Below are 15,923 nucleotides of genomic sequence, written 5' to 3'. Positions count from 1 at the left end.
CCAGCAAGACTAAAGCAAATTATATGACATTGCCATAGAATCCCATCAACTGCAAATCCCTACCTAAGAGTGACACAGGGGCAGAGCCTGGGGTACAGAGTCACCGACTAGGAAGAGGGAGAGAAAAGAAAATGGAAGAAGTTAACCTCTCAAAATCAAGAAAAACCCACAGACTTTACAACTTGATCCACTAATTTTTTTTAGTTGTTGTTGTTGTTTGTTTCTTCTATCTTTTTGCCTTTATTTCCTCCACCTCGGTCCTTCTATTCTCTGCCCATCTTATGCTTCCCCTTTCTTGAACTACACTACCCATGAGTGTTGCATTTTATTTTTCTTCTTCATCCTCACCCTCCTTTAAGGTTATACTCCAAAACACTTAACTCTCACTCTCTCCTCTTTTGTTTGTTTTTTGTTTTTTTTTTGTCTTGCTTTATTTTGTTTTTTTCTCTTCCTATTTTATTTCTTCCTTCGTTTTTCTCTTTTTCTTATTTTTTTCCTTTCTATTCGTTTTTTCTTTTCTCATTTTACTTTCCTCCCATATAATCCTCAATCACGAACAAATTAGTTAATTTGGGACTCAAGGCTTTTTTTTGGCTTTATTTCTCTTTTTTGCTTTTGTTTTTATTTTTATTTTTCTTGTTTGTTTATTTTTGTGGCATTTTGGGTCCTCCCAACCCAAGGTCTCCATTGTATTTAGTCTTCGCTCCACTTAATACAACAGATTTTTACTTATTATTTTTATTTTTTCTTCTTTATTATTCTTTTTTGGTCCTTTTTTCTGGTTCCCTCTTATCCCTCTCATTATATCTCTTACTTGACCATCACTTACAAGCAAATCATCTTATGCTTGTCTAAGATTTTCTTCCTATTTTTTTTTTTTTTTGCATTTAGTAGGTCCCTACTCCCTTTTTTTTGCCCCTTGAACTCTTCACCCCAAATCAGGCCCTCCATTATAGGCACGATATTTCCCTGAGGAGGGGAGAGGAGGGAAAGAGAAGAGAAAAAAAGGGGGAAATAATAAATTATTACTGTTTTTTTTTTGTGGGGTGTTTTACCTTTTTTTTTTTTTTTTTTTTTTTTTTTTTTTACTTTTTACTCTTTATTAATTCTAATTAGTGCTATCAATAAGACCACCCTCAGATGCCGATAAGAAAGAGGAAATCGAATATTATGGATACAAAAGAAAGAGAGGTAACACAAATAGATGTGGAAAAATCTATGGAGAAAAGACTTAACATATTGGAAGCCTTGGAGCTAAATGACAGAGAATTTAAAATAGAAATCTTAAAAATACTCAGAGATATACAAGAAAACACAGAAAGGCAATATAGGGAGATCAGAAAACAACTCAATGAACACAAAGAATATATTACCAAGGAAATTGAAACTATAAAAACAAATCAAACAGAAATGAAAAACTCAATTCACGAGCTGAAAAACGAGGTAACAAGCTTAGCTAACAGAACAGCCCAGATTGAAGATAGGATTAGTGAAATAGAAGACAAACAACTTGAGGCACAACAGAGAGAAGAAGAAAGAGACTCAAAAATAATAAAAAATGAGAAAGCCCTACAGGAATTGTCTGACTCCATCAGAAAGAATAACATAAGAATAATAGGTATATCAGAGGGAGAAGAGAAAGAAAATGGAATGGAGAATATACTCAAACAAATAATAGACGAGAACTTCCCAAGCCTGTGGAAGGAACTAAAGCCTCAAATTCAAGAAGCAAACAGAACACCAAGTTTTCTTAACCCCAACAAACCCACTCCAAGGCACATCATAATAAAGATGACACAAACCAATGACAAAGAAAAAATTCTCAAGGCAGCCAGGGAAAAGAAGAATACAACATATAAGCGAAGGCCTATTAGATTATCATCAGATTTCTCAGCAGAAACTCTACAAGCTAGAAGAGAGTGGACCCCAATATTTAAAGCCCTGAAAGAGAGGAACTTTCAGCCAAGAATACTATACCCATCAAAGCTATCCTTCAAGTATGAAGGAGATATAAAAACATTCACAAATACAGAAAAGATGAGAGAATTTATCAACAGAAAGCCCCCACTCCAGGAAATACTAAAGGGGGTTTTCCAACCAGATTCAAAGAACAAAAGAAAACAACACCACAAGTAACAGCTCCACCAAGAACACAATAAAACCAAACTTAAACTGTGACAACAAAGGAAAAAAAAGGGGGGAGAGGATGGAGATTAACAGTAGCAAAGGATGATGAAGTGCAGAAATACTTATAAGATAGGGTACTACAATGAATATGGTAGGTACCCTTTTCATTACTTAATGGTAACCACCCTTAAAAAAACCACCACAAAAACACTTGACTTAAAAAAGGTAGCAACAGAGGAAAGAAGTATGGAACACAAACAAACAAAAACAAATGATAGAAAAACAAAAGAGAAGAATCAAACTAGATACAAAACTAACAGAAAGCAATTTATAAAATGGCAGTAGGGAACCCACAAGTGTCAATAATTACACTAAATGTAGATGGATTAAACTTACCAATAAAAAGACACAGAGTAGCAGAATGGATTAAAAAAGAAAATCCAACTATATGCTGCCTACAAGAAACACATCTAAGCAACAAGGATAAAAACAAATTCAAAGTGAAAGGCTGGAAAACAATACTCCAAGCAAACAACACCCAAAAAAAAGCATGCGTAGCAATACTCATATCTAATAATGCTGACTACAAGACAGAAAAAGTACTCAGAGACAAAAATGGTCATTTCATAATGATTAAGGGGAAGTTGAATCAAGAAGACATAACAATCCTTAACATATATGCACCAAACCAAGGAGCACCGAAATATATAAGACAGCTACTTATTGACCTTAAAACAAAAACTAACAAAAATACAATCATACTTGGAGACCTCAATACACCGCTGACGGCTCTAGATCGGTCATCCAAACAGAGAATCAATAAAGATATAGTGGCCTTAAACGAAATACTAGAACACCTGGATATGATAGACATCTACAGGACACTTCATACCAAAGCGACAGAGTATACATTTTTCTCTAGTGTACATGGAACATTATCAAGAATTGACCATATGTTGGGCCACAAAGACAATATCAGCAAATTTAGAAAAATTGAAATTGTACCAAGCATATTTTCTGATCATAAAGCCTTGAAACTAGAATTCAACAGCAAAAAAGAGGGGGAAAAACCCACAAAAATGTGGAAACTAAACAACATACTTCTAAAAAATGAATGGGTCAAAGAAGAAATAAGCGCAGAAATCAAAAGATATATACAGACAAATGAAAATGAAAATACGACATATCAGAATCTCTGGGATGCAGCAAAAGCAGTAATAAGAGGAAAGTTCATATCACTTCAGGCCTATATGAACAAACAAGAGAGAGCCGAAGTGAACCACTTAACTTCACACCTTAAGGAACTAGAAAAAGAAGAACAAAGACAACCCAAAACCAGCCGAAGAAAGGAGATAATAAAAATCAGAGCAGAAATAAATGAAATAGAGAACAGAAAAACTATAGAAAAAATCAATAAAACAAGGAGCTGGTTCTTTGAAAAGATCAACAAAATTGACAAACCCTTGGCAAGACTCACCAAGGAAAAAAGACACAGGACTCAAATAAATAAAATCCAAAATGAAAGAGGAGAGATCACCACAGACATCATAGATATACAAAGAATTATTGTAGAATACTATGAAAAATTATATGCCACCAAATACAACAATCTAGAAGAAATGGATAAATTCCTAGAACAATACAACCTTCCTAGACTGAGTCATGAAGAAGCAGAAAGCCTAAACAGACCAATCAGCAGGGAGGAAATAGAAAAAACTATTAAAAATCTCCCCAAAAATAAAAGTCCAGGCCCAGACGGTTATACTAGTGAATTCTATCAAACATTCAAAGAAGACTTGGTTCCTATTCTACTCAAAGTCTTCCAAAAAATTGAAGAAGAAGCAATACTTCCAAACACATTTTATGAGGCCAACATAACCCTCATACCAAAACCAGGCAAGGATGGCACAAAGAAAGAAAACTACAGACCAATATCTCTAATGAATACAGATGCTAAAATACTAAACAAAATACTGGCAAACCGAATACAACAACATATTAAAAAAATAATACATCATGATCAAGTGGGATTCATCCCAGAATCTCAAGGATGGTTCAACATACGCAAAACGGTTAACGTAATACACCATATCAACAAAACAAAGAACAAAAACCACATGATCTTATCAATAGATGCAGAAAAGGCTTTTGATAAAATACAACACAATTTTATGTTTAAGACTCTCAACAAAACGGGTATAGAAGGAAAATATCTCAACATGATAAAGGCCATATATGATAAACCATCAGCCAACATCCTATTAAACGGCATAAAACTGAGGACTTTCTACCTTAAATCAGGAACAAGACAGGGTTGTCCACTCTCTCCACTCTTATTCAACGTGGTGCTAGAAGTTCTGGCCAGAGCAATCAGACAAGACAAAGAAATAAAAGGCATCCATATCGGAAAAGAAGAAGTAAAGCTATCACTTTTTGCTGATGATATGATCCTATACATCGAAAACCCGAAGGACTCCACAAAAAGATTATTAGAAACAATAAACCAATACAGTAAGGTCGCAGGATACAAAATTAACATTCAAAAGTCCATAGCCTTTCTATATGCCAACAATGAAATATTAGAAAACGAACTCAAAAAAATAATCCCCTTCACGATTGCAACAAAAAAAATAAAATACCTAGGAATAAACATAACAAAGAACGTAAAGGACCTATATAATGAAAATTACAAAGCATTGTTAAGGGAAATCGAAAAAGATACAATGAGATGGAAAAATATTCCTTGTTCTTGGATAGGAAGAATAAATATAATCAAAATGGCCATATTACCCAAAGCAATATACAAATTTAATGCAATTCCCATCAAAATCCCTATGAGATTTTTTAAAGAAATGGAACAAAAAATCATCAGATTTATATGGAACTATAAAAAACCCCGAATAGCCAAAACAATCCTAAGGAAAAAGAATGAAGCTGGGGGCATTACAATACCTGACTTTAAACTATATTATAGGGCCACGATAATCAAAACAGCATGGTATTGGCAAAAAAATAGACACTCAGACCAATGGAACAGAATAGAAAGCCCAGAAATAAAACCACATATATATGGTCAAATAATCTTTGATAATGGGTCCAACAACACACAATGGAGAAAAGAAAGCCTCTTCAACAAATGGTGTTGGGAAAACTGGAAAGCCACATGCAAAAGAATGAAACTCGACTACAGCCTGTCCCCGTGTACTAAAATTAATTCAAAATGGATCAAAGACCTAAATATAAGACCTGAAACAATAAAGTACATAGAAGAAGACATAGGTACTAAAATCATGGACCTGGGTTTTAAAGAACATTTTATGAACTTGACTCCAATGGCAAGAGAAGTGAAGGCAAAGATAAATGAATGGGACTACATCAGAATTAAAAGTTTTTGCTCAGCAAGAGAAACTGATATCAAAATAAACAGACAGCCAACTATATGGGAACTGATATTTTCAAACGACAGCTCAGATAAGGGCCTAATATCCAAAATTTACAAAGAACTCATAAAACTCAACAACAAACAAACAAACAATCCAATAAAAAATGGGAAGAGGACATGAACAGACACTTCTCCCAGGAAGAGATACAAATGGCCAACAGATATATGAAAAGATGCTCAGCTTCATTAGTTATTAGAGAAATGCAAATCAAAACTACAATGAGATACCACCTCACTCCTGTTAGATTAGCTATTATCAACAAGACGGGTAATAGCAAATGTTGGAGAGGCTGTGGAGAAAAAGGAACCCTCATTCACTGTTGGTGGGACTGTAAAGTAGTACAACCATTATGGAGGAAAGTATGGTGGTTCCTCAAAAAACTGCAAATAGAACTACCTTATGACCCAGCAATCCCTCTACTGGGTATATACCCCAAAACCTCAGAAACATTGATACGTGAAGACACATGTAGCCCCATGTTCATTGCAGCACTGTTCACAGTGGCCAAGACATGGAAACAACCAAAAAGCCCTTCAATAGAAGACTGGATAAAGAAGATGTGGCACATATACACTATGGAATACTACTCAGCCATAAGAAATGATGACATCAGATCATTTACAGCAAAATGGTGGGATCTTGATAACATTATAAGGAGTGAAATAAGCAAATCAGAAAAAAACAAGAACTACATGATTCCATACATTGGTGGAACATAAAAATGAGACTAAGAGACATGGACAAGAGTGTGGTGGTTACCAAGGGTGGGGGGGGGAGGGAGGACATTGGAGGGAGGGAGGGAGAGAGTTAGGGGGAGGGGGAGGGGCACAGAGAACTAGATAGAGGGTGACGGAGGACAATCTGACTTTGGGCGAGGGGTTTGCAGCATAATTTGATGACAAAATAACCTAGACATGTTTTCTTTGAATATATGTACCCTGATTTATTAATGTCATCCCATTACCATTAGTAAAAATTTATTAAAAAAAAAATTATGAATTTTCAAAAAAATAAAGATCAATAAATAAATCATATTACTAGTGATAAATAATGTGGTGGCATTACTGAAAAACGATGAGGTTAAATTCTATCACTCTTTATCTTAGAATCAGAAATAATTTTAAGTGTCTAAACAAATTATAAAATCTACATATTTAAAAGTCAACTTTACAATGTTTTATATAAATTGTAAAATTGATACAAATCCTACTTAATTCACCATTAAAATTTAATTTATCCTAAAATTTAAATTATTTTATGCATAAGCATTTTAATAAAATAGACTTCATAATTTAATTAAATTTATATATCTAATATTAATTACATTTTTCATAATTATTCCCCTTTATGTCTGTGAAATTTCTATTAGCATATTGTTTATAGAAGCAACAGATGCATTTTATAGTTTTTTTAATGTTAGCATTTCTAATGTTTTCCTTTGTTTAAAACTACTAATGAAGAATTTTTCTTTCAGTCATGATGGAGCAGAAGCACTGACCTTAACCAAGCACTACAAAGAACTGGAAAATTGGAGAAAATATTTTTAAACTGGTTTCAAACATTGGGCAAGAGAGAGTGCAGGACTTCCTAGTCCTGGAATGAAGGGAAACTAATTATGTAAGTCTTACGATCATCCTGGCTTTCTGCCTCAGGACAACTTGAAGGCCCTACGCACAGGACGAAGGAATTTAAACAAAGCTGGCTGGCTTTGCAGAGATGAGATGAAGATCAACATTCCCGGAGATGAACTTCGCTGGGAATCAGGGGCAAAGACATGGAAAGTGTGCTCCAGTGGCCTGCAAAGGGGGCTGCACAGACCTGCACTATGAGAAATGTAAAAGAGGAGGCCTTCGGGAAGAGGAAATGATGATACTAAATGTAAACTTGGATAAATATAAAGGGGTCAAGTCATTAAAAAAAATTATAATCCTAAATGTTTGCATATGCTTTAACAGAGCTCCAAAATGCACAAAGCATAAACTGATCAAATGAAAAGAATTAACAAATCCATGTTTCAATTTTATCATTTCTTTTCTCAAACCAAGTAGAGAAGTTATTGATACAGAAGACCTGAGAAACTTATCAAACAATTCGACCTAATAGACTTGACTCCAATTCGGAAAAATAGACATTCTTTTAAATTTCATATGAAACTTCCACCATGATAGACCATTTGGTAGTCCATAAAGCATCTTAATAAATTTAAAAGGGTAAAAATTACTAGAGTAGGTTCTCTGACCCAACAAGTTCAATTTAAATCTATAAGATAAAGTTGTATGAAAAAATCTCCAAATATTTGGAAAATAAACACTCTTTCAAATAACCTGAGAGTCAAAAAAAAATCACATATAAAACTTTCAAAGTGAATGTAAACAAATATATAAACATTGCAGGATGCAGCTAAAGTGGTTCTAAGAAGGATGTGTATCAAATGTTCATATAATAAAATAAGAGAGATCTAATAATCAGTTTTCTAAGCTTCCACATTAAGAATATATAAGAATCACACTTTAAATTATTTAACTGCCTGGTGGTACAGTGGACAGAGAATTGGCCTAGAAAGTTGTGGACCCAAGTTTGAAAGCCCGAGGTCACCAGCTTGAGCAAGGGCTCACCAGCTTGAGTAGAGGGCTGCTGGCTTGAGCAAAGGGTCACTGGCTTGGCTGGAGTCCTCCCCTAGTCAAGGCACATATGAGAAAGAAATCAATGTGCTGCAATGTGCACAACTAAGGTGCCATAACTATCAATTGTTGCATCTCATCTCTCTCCCCTCTTCTCTCTCTCAAAAAAAATCTATAAAAAGAAGAGTCAGATAAAATCAAAATAAGTAAAATAAAATACAGATTAAAGCAAAAAGTTAATAAAAAGGAAAATGGATCAACAATAGAAAAAATAAAAAAAATATTCTGATCTTTAAAAAGATCAAGAAAAATAATAAACCTGGAGCTAGACTAAAGAAGAGAAAAAAAAAGACACAAATTAGCAAGAATTTCAAATCAGATATCACTACAGATATTACAAATATTAACAAAATCATAAGAAAATTATTATAAATAACATCAAACAAATAAATTTGGCAACTTATGTGAAATGGACAAATTCCTTGAAAGTCGCAAATTATAAAAACTGATGCAAGAAGTAATAAAACTCAAAATAATAATAAATCTACTAAAATTATTAGATTTATAATTAAAACTATCCCTCCAAATTTACCTATATAGCTTTACTGGTGAATTCGTTTAAACAGTTAAGAAAATAATATATAGTATCTGTCCTACACAAACTCCTTAAGATAATAATAAACTTGGAAACACTTCCCAACTTGTTTGAAATCTAATGTTACTCTCATAATTGCAAGGAAACGTCAACCTACAGGCGAATATCCTTTATACATCAAAATACTTGACAAAATTTAGATAATCAAATTCAATAATATACAAAAATAATAATACATCATGAATAAGTGAGATATACCCCAGAAATGCAAGTATGGTTTAACACAAGAAAATCTATCAATATAATTAACATTATTAATAGAATAAAGAGGAAAAATATGCCATTACACGCAGAGAGAGAAAAGAATTTTTTAACACCCATTAGTGATAAAAAGTCTCAGCAAAGAATTACCAGAAAGGAGCTTCTTCAACTTTGTGAAGGGTGTCTATGAAAAAAGCATGTCACACTTAATGACAAAAACTGAATGCTTTTACTCTAGGTTTGGAAACCAGAAAGCAATGCCTACTCTCATAACTTCTATTTAACACTGTACGGTAGTCCTAGCCAGTACAATAAGGCAATAATTTTTTTAAATGACAGATCAGTAAGAAAGAAGTAAATCTGCCGTTATCAGCAAATGGCATTATTGAAAACATAGAAAATTCTGAGGTCAACAAAAAACTGTTAGAACTCGTGAGTTTAACAAGTTCACAAGATATAATATGAAGATACAAGTAAGTGAATTGTATTTCCAGATATCAGTGGTGACCTACTGGACACTAGAACTCAAATACAATACTATTTACAATAACTTCAAAAAACATGCAATACAAAACATTCATAATAGAAATTTGAAATGACAAATAAATGGAAATATACCACATTAATATGTCAGAAGACTCATATTACTAAGCCATCAATGCCCCCAAATTCAATTAAAGATTTAATATAAAGTAATTATTATTTAGACATTAACTGTAAGTTTATAATATTAATAATATATTATTTACATATTAATTCTGCATAATTATATATAAATACTATATTTTCTCTAATAAAAATAACTTGATTCAAATAAATATGGAAATGCAAATAACCTAGCTTAGTGAGAACAATTCTGAAAAAGAACACCAGAAGGTTTGCACTACCTGATTTCAAGATCTACTATTAAACTACAGTAAACAAGATAATATGGCAGCTGTATAGGGATAAAGCTATAAATCAATGACACAGAACAAAGAATGCAGAAATAGTACCATCTCAATATGGACAATTAAATTGGACAAACATGCCCTGGCCGGTTGGCTCAGTGGTAGAGCGTTGGCTTGGCGTGCAGAAGTCCCGGGTTCAATTCCCAGCCAGGGCACACAGGAGAAGTGCCCGTCTGCTTCTCCACCCCTCCCCCTCTCCTTCCTCTCTGTCTCTCTCTTCCCCTCCCGCAGCTGAGGCTCCATTGGAGCAAAGTTGGCCTGGGCGCTGGGGATGGTTCTATGCTCTATGGCCTCTGCCTCAGCCACTAGAATGGCTCTGGTTGCAACAGAGCAACGCCCTGGATGGGCAGAGCATCGCCCCCTGGTGGGCATGCTGGGTGGATCCCGGTTGGGCGCATGTGGGAGTCTGTCTGACTGCCTCCCCGTTTCCAACTTCAGAAAAATAAAAAAATAAAAAATAATTAAATTGGACAAACATGCTATTAATTCAATAAGAAAATATAGCATTATCAACAATAGTAAAAATAATTGGATAGCTATATGGAAAAAAATGTCAATCCTTTACTGACACCGTATACAACACTAAAATGGATTTTAGACATAAAAGTAAAAGCTAAGATTTTAACACTTCCATGAGGAAGCAGAAGAAAATATTAACAAATTTGGGATAGGAAAATATTTCTTAAATGGGATAGAAAAACACAAGCCATAAGAGAAAAAATTTAAAAACTGCACTTGATCAAATTTTTAAAACTCTGTTCTTTGAAAAATACTCAAAACGTAAAAAAGACAAGCTATAACTAGGTGAAAATATTGGCGAAAGACTTCTACCAAAACATATAAGAACTCATAATAAGATAATAAGACAACAACACAAAAGTTAGCAAACATGGAAACAGATAATTCACAAAGAAAATATATGAACATAAAAATATTTCCAAAATCAATAATGATCAAAGAAATAAAAATTCAACCCAAATGAGCTAGAACTATGCCTTCACTAGAAAGGCGAAAATTAAATTGATTGACAACACCAAAGGTTGTAGTGTGATGAGGATGTAAAGCAACTAGAGTTTTTATAGATTACTGCTGGGAGTATAATAAATATGGTACAACCACTTTGAAAACAGCCAGACATAAAAGTTTATATGCAACTTGAAAATATACTAATGAAATCTACAGTGATGAAAGCAGAACAGTGACTGCCATGAATCAAAGTTGGGAACACTCTTTGTGAAGAGGCAGAAGGGGACTTGTTGGATGATAGAGATGTTGTATGACTTGATTAGTGGTGCCGATTACATGGATAAATAAAAATTTCAAAGTCCATGAAAATATACACTTACACGGAGGACCCGGGTTCGATTCCCGGCCAGGGCACACAGGAGAAGCGCCCATTTGCTTCTCCACCCCTCTGCCGTGCTTTCCTCTCTGTCTCTCTCTTCCCCTCCCGCAGCCGAGGCTCCATTGGAGCAAAGATGGCCCGGGCGCTGGGGATGGCTCTGTGGCCTCTGCCTCAGGCGCTAGAGTGGCTCTGGTCGCAACATGGCGACGCCCAGGATGGGCAGAGCGTCGCCCCTGGTGGGCGTGCCGGGTGAATCCCGGTCGGGCGCATGCAGGAGTCTGTCTAACTGTCTCTCCCTGTTTCCAGCTTCAGAAAAATGAAAAAAATATATATATATGTATACACTTACAATAGGTGTATTTTATTCTGTAGTAATTATTTCTCAGTAAAAATCATTTAAAAAAATAATTGGTCTTGAGTCATGAGATTTTGGAATACCTTTACTTTTGGCCCTCTGAGATAGATACTTTATTCTATCACCCAAAGTTTTCCATTGTACTCTGTTAATTTAAAAAGCACCTCACCCCACTTTTATCAAACTGCATTGCATTAAATTTGTCAGCCTAAATCACTGTCATTATTTATCTTGCCTTGTCAATTTTTAAAAGTTATCTCAAGTGAGTTATTAAAATATTATTTTAATTTGAATAAAAGTAAATATATATTTTATTAATTACTTCCGATTTGCCAAGAACTCTCCCAGTTTATATACATTTTATCTAATTCTTATAGAAAATCCTAGCAGGTTAGCAATAATACCTTAAATAAGAGTAAGGGGCTTACACAACTCAGAAAGGGATATAATTAATCATGGAACGTAGAATCCAGTTCCAGTCTGTCTTTCTTCATTGCAGTTGTCACAATTCACCAATTAAAGGCAGTATCATAACACTTATAAGCGCAGAGATATATTTTCTTGACAACCATTGCCTTAATGGAGTTAGTAAGCACTATTTCTAGTAATGAACACATTTTCTTCAAGTTTTCCACAAATGAATTAAACCAGGATTTTGTCTTAATTCCTATTTTTTAATGTCAGTGTTAAGGGATATCAAACATAAAGGGAACTATTTTTTTATATATAATAAATACCTTCACTATCTAGGTCATCACTTTGACCAAATACACTGTCCATGTAAGAATCAGGAGTGAAGTTCCACTCATCAAATTTATCAAGTACTTCAGTAAAATTCCCATCACTGCCTGAGGCACCTCCTTCTTCCACAGAACTTTTCATCTGGTATCTGCGGACCATTCTTGCTAGGGTGGATACTATATCTAAAAATAAAAATATACACCAGCAATTTAGAAACAACAATTTAACAAACTTGAACATATTATCATACCAAAATTCCTTTTGTATTCTCATACATCTAGAAAATTGTTTATTCCTATTCCCAAAGTCACTTTACAACTGTGATACTGAATATTTAAAAGGCAGTAAGTTTTAATTTTCAAAAAAAATTCCTCACCTGACCAAGCAGTGACGCAATGGATAGAGCATCGGACTGGGACATAGAGGACACAGGTTCAAAACCCCAAGGTTGCCAGCTTGAGCACAGGCTCACCAGCTGAGTGTGGGGTTGTCAGCTTGAGCATGGGATCACAGACAACCCTATGGCAGCTGGCTTCAGTCCAAAGGTCACTGGCTTTAAGCCCAAGGTTATTGGCTTGAGCAAGAGGTTACTGGCTCAGCTAGAGCACCCCAGGGGCAAGGCACATATGAGAAAGCAATCAGTGAACAATTGCAACTACTATTTGATGCTTCTCATCTCTCTTAATTCCCTTCTGTCTGTACCTGTCTGTCCTTCCCTCTCTTGCAAAAAAATAAAATCCTAAAAATAAATACAAAGCTTTGGTGTAGATGACAAAACTGAATATTTATTAAACTAACAACTCAGAAAAGAGCCTGGGCTTGAAGCCAGGCAGGCCTGTGCTCAAATCATAGTGATGCGATTTATGAGTATGAGTTCCCTAAGTGTCAGTGCCCTCATTTAGAAAGTGAAGATGACAATTCAGACAGTATAGGGTTATCAGAAGATTAAATGAAATGAAAAGCATAAAATATTTAGCATAATGCCTATAGAACATAATCAATAAATTATATACTTATTTTTATATATATACTATTGGCTATGTGATTCATTCTATTGAGAAATCATATAGGATTACAAGTTAACATCCTTCTTATAAGTTGGCTGAGTCATCATTGCGCTACAAATAGCCTGGAAAATTTCATCACATAATACTATCATAGTTCACACTATAACATGAGTATGTGACTCAGCCCAGTGGTACCTGAGAAAATGTTTTAAAACTGTGAATCCAAAATATTCTTTCCTCAATCCAACTGCCCATGAAATCATGACTATATTCTCCGATCAATCAAGTAATTTTATTATTTTTAATTAGGTGAAACAGGTCATGGTAAAACAAAACAAAAACCACTTCCCACAGAATAAAGGGAAAAAGTATGTAAGTGGCAGATCTCCCCTCATTTTTTTCCAATGAGCCCATAATCCCTCTCCATCAGATATCAAAAATTGAAGTAGTCAGGCTGTTGCCATGACACTGGTTGAACTGATGAACATGGGACCCAATGATTCCTTAGCCTCCAAAGCCCTCCGAGGCAACCAGGGAACCCATTTCTGGAGTTTTTCCCTGCCATGTCCTCTTCCATATTCAGACATTTATGACTACCTTATCCCAATGTGTGCTCAGCAACAGTACACTAAAAACACTGTTCTATGCCTTTATTTTTTACTTAATAATGCATTCTTTATCCAAACATTTGGATTTTCCCCCCAACAATTGCAAAACATTCCACTGCATAAATGAACCGTGATAATTTGAAGAGTTCCTTTTGAGTGATACTTATGATTTTTTTTACTAATTTGTTTTGCTATTATAAACAACATTTTAATGTGCATCCTTGGACATATATTTTTATGTACATTTGAGAACTAACGGGAATGTACCATAGATTCCTATTAGTATACTGCTGGGTTAAAAAATGTATGCACGCACATTAAAAATACTAATGAAAAAAATACTAATGGATATTACCAAATTGTCCTCAAAAGAAGGTGCAGTGGAACAGACAGAAGGACCATCCACCCAGACTTCATGGGGACAGGAACGTTTTCTTGTAAAAAGAGATATGGTGCCGAGGCAGGGGGAATGAAGAGATGGCCAAGTGAAGGGAGAAGGCAGGGGCCTTAGGCTGAGATAGGTACACTGGGAAAGCCTTTAAGTATGAGTATAGGAAGTTCCAAAGTAACCGAGGGAAAGTCAGTCTGACAGGCTCTCCTAAGTCCCACCCACAGGTCCGAGACGTCTGCGTGGGTGGGTGGGTCGGCAGCTCCAGCACTCTCAGGGAAGGAGAGGAGAAGAGCAGCTGTGGGGCTCACCAGGAACGGGGGATTGCCAGGTGAGCGTGTCAGAAAAAATGACAGGAGATCTGTTACTAACAGGAGAGCCCTAAGGGAAGAGTAAGGGAGTCTGATCACTGTAGGGAAGGGAGTAGGGTAACAGAGGAAAAGCTGGGACACTCAAGCTCTAAAAATAATGCGAGTAAATGAGAGAGAGCTACAAAGACAGAAATGTTAAAGAGGTTGATAATAACCTGTCGTCAACAGACTTAATATATACAAAACATATATTAACTTGAAAGTAGAGAATAATACATCCTTAATTGAAATGCAAAGTGAATGTTGGAGGAGGCCACCAAAAGCACATGACCACTGGGTTGATTCATGAGCTGGGCAGGGACAGTCAGGAGCTCCTGACCCCTGCCCCTGTCCCTGCCCTTGGAGGTTACATTATTCCCATAGTAAGCTGTCTCGGGGATGTTGCCTTTACAAGAGCTGTCGGGACCACCTAGATTAAAACCAGTTCAGAGCTGTAGATAACCTCTAAGGTTCTAGCAGGTGGATGTGGAAATTTACTTATCTTGTGGTCACCTAAGACAAGCTGTGTACACTCAATTCTCTCGCTTCTTAAACCTGTCACGTACAATCTGCAGGGGTCTGCCTCTTTCTTCAGCCTCTGCTCGCCCTCCATGTATGGGGCCAGTTTCAGATTTCATCCAGGATTCTCCCAAGGCAGTATTACAACACTTCAAAGTGCAGAGATACATTTTCTTGGCAGTCATTGCCTTAACTGGAATTAGAAGCATTGACTGCTTCTAATAATGTATTTATTACTGGAAACAACAGTATGTTAACTTGAAAATGAAAAAAATATATATATATATATACATGTTTCTATATGTATATTTAAATGCATATGCATATGTAAACACATAAAAAATAGGAAAAACACTACATTTATTACCTATAAGGGATGAAATATGTTACTGTTATTTTCTTCCTTATGATTGCTTCCCTATTTTAAAAATAGCACAAATTACTTTTACAATAAACAAATAAAATATATACAAAAGAAAAGTAACCCCTCAGAAGGATCCCACAATCTTGCACTATCTTTATAAAATATGTATTTGCTAGGTCATAAAGAACTTAAATGTAATATCACTTTCAAGCATTTCATGCCAAAAGAAAATGATACCCAAATGCTTTA

General features: G+C 35.2%; 1 protein-coding gene across 2 annotated transcripts in view; it reads right to left on the bottom strand.

Moving 5' to 3' along the window:
• Window positions 1–15,923, bottom strand: part of LRRK2 (leucine rich repeat kinase 2) — a 158,777-nt gene that overhangs the window by 84,703 nt on the left and 58,151 nt on the right. For both annotated transcript variants that reach the window (XM_066258115.1, XM_066258116.1), the window contains one exon: window positions 12,435–12,620. In XM_066258115.1, the coding sequence (XP_066114212.1) occupies window positions 12,435–12,620 (186 nt within the window). The remainder of the gene's footprint in view (window positions 1–12,434; window positions 12,621–15,923) is intronic.

This window comes from Saccopteryx bilineata, chromosome 2, assembly GCF_036850765.1.
Source record: "Saccopteryx bilineata isolate mSacBil1 chromosome 2, mSacBil1_pri_phased_curated, whole genome shotgun sequence".
Lineage (NCBI taxonomy): Eukaryota > Metazoa > Chordata > Mammalia > Chiroptera > Emballonuridae > Saccopteryx > Saccopteryx bilineata.
Note: the sequence above shows the minus strand (reverse complement) of the source record. Positions and strands in the feature narration are given on the sequence as shown.